The 6357-nt window shown below is 53.8% G+C and overlaps 1 protein-coding gene across 4 annotated transcripts in view; it reads left to right on the forward strand.

Annotated features, from left to right (window-relative positions):
• Positions 1–681: 681 nt before the first annotated feature.
• The window catches only part of SEPTIN6 (septin 6), a 67051-nt gene continuing 61375 nt past the window's right edge, over positions 682–6357 (forward strand). For 2 of the 4 annotated variants that reach the window (XM_039219832.1, XM_039219834.1), the window contains exon 1: positions 751–818. Coding sequence is in view for 1 of the 4 variants with exons in the window: in XM_039219835.1 (XP_039075766.1) it covers positions 789–818 (30 nt within the window). In the remaining 3 variants the exon portion in view is untranslated. Of the gene's footprint in view, positions 819–6186; positions 6228–6357 lie in introns of those variants that run through there. The other 2 variants (XM_039219835.1, XM_039219833.1) reach the window with 2 other exon arrangements.

Below are 6357 nucleotides of genomic sequence, written 5' to 3' on the forward strand. Positions count from 1 at the left end.
CAGGGCACGAGGGGACCTCGAGTCCGCCGGTCCCAGACTCCGCACGTCACAGCTCAGTTGCGTGGCCGCACTGCGGCTCCCCCCAACTGCCCCCTTTCTCAGCTCCACTGTGGAGCGGCAGGTGCCGCAGCTGCTCCCCCCCACCCCCCCCCTCCGGCCCCAGCAGCACTCCCGGGCCATGGTGGCGGCGGGAAAGGAGGTGTGGTGGAGCCCCGAGTCCCCAGCCGCAGGCGCTCCCTTCGGAGCACTGGGATATCTCAGAGGACAGGAAAAGGGGGTACGGGGGAGGGACGACGGCAGAGCTCAGCCGCCGAGCTCTGCACGGGAGGGGGAGGGGCGGGGGCTCCCTCCCAGCCTCTGGGGTCTGGGGACACTAGGATGTAAGGCGAGAGCAGGGGGTGTGACAATTCAGCAGAGGTCGGGACGTACCACGGAGCCCAGCGGCGGGGGGGGGGCAGAGGACGCGGTCATCGAGGGGAGCCCCCGCCCCCCTTCGCAAAGGCCTACGGCGGAGGTTGCAGGGCGAACTGGGACGGGGCTCGCCTCAGGGGGAGGCGGCACGTGAAATCCGCCCCCTCCCCGTACCCCACTTCCGAGGGAGTGGGGCCCGAGAGGGGAGGCTGGGGTTGGAGCAGCGGCGCGGGGGCCCCTCCCTTGCACCTCCCCCCACCGGACTTGGTCGCGCCCGAAGTGTAACACTTTCTCTTTGTCGGAGGAGCTCCGCTGTTTCTTGCGCTGTAGCTCCGGTGGCGGCGGCACCCGCGGCAGCCCTGGCGGACGCAGGAGCGATGGCAGCGACCGATATAGCTCGCCAGGTGGTGAGTACCGGGCTGGGGTGCCGGGAGGCTGGGAAGGGCCGCGGAGACCCGGCCGCCGCCGCCGCGAGGAGGGCAGCGGGGCGGCATCCAGGAGCCGAGGCGCGGCGGGACTTCTGCTCCTGGGGTCGGCAGTCCCCTCTCCCGGCCGCTCCCCAAGAACCGTGGAGGCGGGCGGGCGGGCTGGGGGCCCGGCGGAGGCGGGCCGGCGGCCGAACTTGCATCTTGCCCGCGAGCCGCAGTACGCGCCGCCGCCTCCCTCGCTGCGGCCGCCGCCGCGCCGCTGGGGCGTTGCCGAATGAATGGCCGTGCGAGCTGCCGAGCCCTCGGGGTCCCTGGCCGCACCCCCCATCCCGGCCTTGCTTCCTCCGGCCCCCGGGCCGCGCCCCGGAGCCCAGCCGCCCGCCGGGACCCGGGCCTCCGCTGGGAAGTGGGGCGCGGGGCTGGGGCGAGCCCGGGGCAGGAGGCGGTGGAGTGGTGAGGGGGGCGGGGAGGTGACTGGCCGGGGTCGGGTTTCTCCATATGCATTACATATGTGACTGCGTCTGTGTGTGTGTTTCACCGTGTGCGTGTGAGTGCACGCGCGCGCACTCGTGCCTCCCGGGCGTCTGTGACCCTAGATGGGGCCGCCCGTTTGTCGGCGTGCGCTCACCTCCGTGCTGTGTGGCCTTGACTCCTCCGTGCTGTTTGCCTCTGGGTCCCGTTTGTGCGTGTGTGCGTGTGTGTGTGGGGGGGGTGCAGTTCACCGGCCTGTAGGTGGCTGGCCGAGTATTTTGGCATATTTCTGGCTACGTGACCCGGGTCGTGCGGGCCGCTGGGTGTCTGTCTGGATTCCGTGTTCGGTGTCGCTGGGCTCCGATGCTAAACCCTATGGAGCCGCCTTCTTTCTATGGGGACTCAGGAAAATAAGTGTGAGGCTTTTAAACGCGGTGCCATCTCTCTTTTTGTTGGCAGCAGACTCTGGAAAAAAAAATCTTTTAAAGAACTGAAGTTTTCCAGCCTGGGATGTTCAGAGAAATCATATTGAAGTGACCCGAGGCTCCATGATTGTTTGGTTTTTATTTATTTTATTATTATTATTATTATTTTAGACCAGAAGTTTGGTTGTAAAGGGAGGGGATGATTCCATTTGGGGCAACAACCTAGCCTGTCCTTTCATCCATGGGCATCTCAGATTTTGAAAAGCCCACAATTACCGACACTCTTTGGTGAGGAAGGAGAGTGAAGTAGAGGTAGGTGAAATCCTATCCCATCAAATGCTACTTGATGAAAATCTCCGAGCCCCCTTCCCCCCCGCCAACACACACCAAAAGTTTTTAAACCCTGGGGCTTATTTAGGGAAATAGTCCATGCACTGCAATTCCAGTGCAAGAAACAAAAGCCTCTAGGTATTTGGGTCACTGAAATGGATTTGTTTTCAAAATCTGCATCCAGAATCTGATAGTATTTTCTCTACAGGATATATATGAATTCATGACACCCTCTGGCCCCTGTTCAGAAGGGCAGGGTGATTTCCTTTGGACCTCCCCACCCCCTGTAGACCTCAGCGCCCAGCTCTTTATGCTGATGTGGAAGGACCAGTAGAGAGAAGACAGTGCTCTGTGATCATGGAATTGGAGAGAATCCTCTTCCCTCTAAGACTGACCCTGTAATATTTATTGCTGTGGCATTTTGAGGCTTCTCAGAGTGCTTTTCTGCTCCCTGTTGCCTGCATTTTAGACATGGCATGCTTTAAGCAGAGGGAGTGTTCTCCTGGATTACACTTGCTCCATCTTTAGTGACCAAAAAGGATACTAATGATTTTTCTTGTCAGCTAATTAATTTGCATCGACCTGTCCACGCTCTGCCTGCCGCCAGTCCCCCTCGCCTGGATTAAGATTGCAGGGCAGATGTTGTAAAGGGGAACATTCCAGAAGGTTGCCTTTCACCTCAGGCACAATTTGGGCCACCCGGAGGAGGTCCCCTTTGTTCTGCAGATGGGGGCTCGGGGTGGTTTAGGGCCATTTGGTTTGCTTTGCGTGGTTCCCCTGTGCCCTGGCTGGCTTTGCCCATATAGCATGATGAAGAACATAATTGTACGCCAGATTCCGAAGCTGAAAGAGCAGCCCAAGCACTTGAGACCTTGTTATCGGGATAAATGGGTTTCTGGGAAAACTGACGTCACTCTCCCTGCCCCCCCCCCCCTGTAAAGCTCTTGTTTTTTGTGTTATTTGTCTCTCTGCTCTCCTTTGTGTCTGCAAGAAGTTGTAATTCACCAGGGGAAGGTGAAATTAACTCAGGAGACCTTGGACGCCTGATGGCTGCTGGTTTCTTCCAAGGACTATGTAGGCAGGGTTTGGGAGGGGAAGTCTGGAGAATAAACCTAGCTTGGGAGTTCTTTTGAATGAGCTCTAGGACACAGTGCCATGCAAACCTTGCTGTGGTGCGCGCCAGCGCGCGTGCGTGCGTGCGTGGTTGAGGGTCACCATGGCTAGTAAGGTAACATCATTAGTGACTTAAAACAGGCCATAGAGTTGTTGGATAGGACCCTTACTTGGGCACGCGTGCAGCTTGGAAGTTCAGCTCCTGTGTATACAACACAAGCCAATCCCATCGGAATGGACAGCGCAGATATCCTGGAGGACAGAACTCTTCCTCCATTGTGTCCGCAGACATTTATTTTCGACTGATCGGTGTCCAGCACTATGGCTGGCCCTGGCCAACTGTACAGAAAAAGGAAAAAGTAGTAGACATAGGTCCCGCCTTTTAAGCTTATGGCCTAGTTGAAGAGACCAACTGTGGGTGCTGTGAAATAGTTAGAGAACTATAGAACAATCTTGTTGTGAGGTGGCTTGGGCTGCCATTAATATAGTCTCTTTCTTTTTTTTTTTTTAAGTTTATTTATTTATTTTGAGAGAGAGAGAGAGAATCTCAAGCAGACTCTGCACTGTCAGCACAGAGCCCAATACGGGGCTCGAACTCACGAACGGTGATATCATGACCTGAGCCAAAACTACAAGTTGGACGCTTAACCAACTGAGCCACCAGGACGCCCCAGTGTATATACTCTTTGAGGCCGTATTACTGGTCTTTCTCTCTAATGAAAGATCTTGCAGGGGCTAACTCTGCCTTACCTGGGGCCGGCCTGGGGCAGCTGGCTCAGGGCAACTGCCTCCAGGCAGGGAGAAGCTGGTCTCTGCATTCTGATCTTTGTTATCAAATGACACTTACCCTAGATATCCCTTGAAGCTCCAGCCTCAGCTGGATCTACCACCTCACACTAAACGTAACATTATTATACCTCAAGCAGGGAGAGCAAAACCCCAGTATATACCCACACCTCCACTGAGGATATAGCACAGAAGGAAATTTACATGGCCCCAAATATAACAAGTTATTCAATCTAAGTCAAGGGTATATGGGTAATCACTGTACTATTTTTCTAACTTTCAAAAGAAAAAGTTGGGGTGTGCGTCGGGGGGAATGACAATGTCCTCCTCTCCCCCCACCAAATGCATACAGCCTCTTCCCCTCAGGGAGTTTACAGTCTAGTAATGGAGGCAGACTTAAATAACCATATGATTATCATTGTGATCAGTGCTGCACAGCCGAGCTGCTGCAAGAATTCATTACAAGTGGACCTAATCCAGCCGTGAACGGGGGCGGTGGGTGACTGGAAAGCCTTCCTGAGGGTTTCAGCTAAGAAAGGGGTAGGTGTAAAGATGGGTGAGCTCTCACTCTGCTCCCCATCTCATCTGTTAATTCACACGCTTCTATTCTCATTCATTCCTTCCTTCAACACGTGTTGATTAGGCACCAACTCTGCCAGGCCCTGTGCCAGGTGCTGGGGATATGGTGGTGCCGAGGCACAGAGGACTGTGCCCTCTGAAAGCTTCCAGATGACAGGCAGGAATCGGTCGCGTTTCCTTTCATTTCCTAAATCCTGGAAATGTTGAGTGTTAGCGGTGTTCTTATTACAAAACTGCATTACAGCTGAGCGATTTGTCTGTATAGCATAATAAGATTTTGATCTGGAGTCATGTGCATAGCATTTACCTTGTGGAGTCTCTGCTGTAAATTTTCTGTTAATTGCTGGCTTTGTTACCTAGCACGGCCCCTCCCTTTGTGTGCTGTAAGGGAACAAACCCGTAGCATTAGTCTGAGCAAAAACTAATTAGGAAGATAAGCCCCCTGGAAAAAGGTATTCTGCAACTAAATAGGACTGATTTCTGGACTTGCCTGGGTTTCTGGATGATCAGAGCCGTGGCTTCGTAGTAGCAGGAACGAATGAGAAGAGCTTTTAAGTTGCATGTACTTTAAGACCACACTGAAGAAAGAGAAAGAGAAGAGGGAGAAAGAGAACACCATGGGATAAGTATCGTTGCCTTCAACAATCTCCAGGTGCTTCCGTCTGGATTTCATTTTCCCCAACAGCCTCCTGGACAAGTATTCCTGTTTTCTTCATTTATGGGTACAGGGAGGCCAAGTGACTTAGTCCAAAGTGGTATCGCTGGTCAGTGGATGAAACAATGAAACACATACCAAATGACACAGATTCTTTAAAAAAAAAGCCAAATCTGCCCTTTTCGTGATGTTTCTAAGCAATAAAGATCCTGCCAGACCCCAACACCCCCCTCTTTGCATTGTCTCCGCCCACCCCCGCCAGCACAGTCAGGGCGCCAGAGAGGAGTATGCTGGGTTCTTTGAGGACTCCGTGATGTTAAAAAGATCCTTAGCTTAAATCCCAGATCGCACAGTCATGGGTTGCATGTGGGTTTTCTGTCTTTTTTTCTTTCTTCCCATATTGCTTTAAATAAAAATCTTGGAGCCACCAGCCGTGTAATGATGGATTATTTTAAGTAACAACTTGGGGGGGTGCAGAATAAATTAGAAACACAGACCCTTCCTCGGTGTGGCAGGAGGAGGCTTTTGCTGCCGGGATTTGAAACTGTGGGCTTCTCCGCTGCCTGCACAGACGAAGGAGGCCACATGCTCAGGAGGGTGAGAAATAATGTTATCGTCTTGTTCTGGGTCTCCCCATTAGAGGCAGCCATCTGCTGGATTATGTCGCGCACTCTCTGCTTGCCCTGGACTTGGGTCATCCGTTCCACTCACTTACAGGTGACCGGGGAAGAGATTTGCAGGCCTTCGTGGGGACAGGACTCTGGGCTCTGGCTTTTCCTGCCAGGGGCCCCCCTCTGCCTCCTATTGAAGGCCCCCCGGGGGGGATGTAGCAGGAGCAGAACCCCACTTTGGCAACCCTGAGGAGGTGTGAGGTAGTGTTGGGTTTCCTGTCCCAGCAGAGGCCCCCGGCTCTGAACACCGGCGCGGAGGCAGGAACTGGGTTTTTTCAGATCCACTTTAAATGAGACCAGATGGAGGCAGAGGCAGTCAGGCTCCCTAGAAGACAGTTGGGCATTCATCCAGAGGCCTGTGAGTAAACCCTTTTTCTTTTCCTTTTCTTTCTTTCTTTCTTTCTTTCTTTCTTTCTTTCTTTCTTTCTTTCTTTCTTTCTTTCTTTCTTCCTTCCTTCCTTCCTTCCTTCCTTCCTTCCTTCCTTCCT

This window comes from Hyaena hyaena, unplaced genomic scaffold (assembly GCF_003009895.1).
Source record: "Hyaena hyaena isolate Hyena2069 unplaced genomic scaffold, ASM300989v1 scaffold_840, whole genome shotgun sequence".
Lineage (NCBI taxonomy): Eukaryota > Metazoa > Chordata > Mammalia > Carnivora > Hyaenidae > Hyaena > Hyaena hyaena.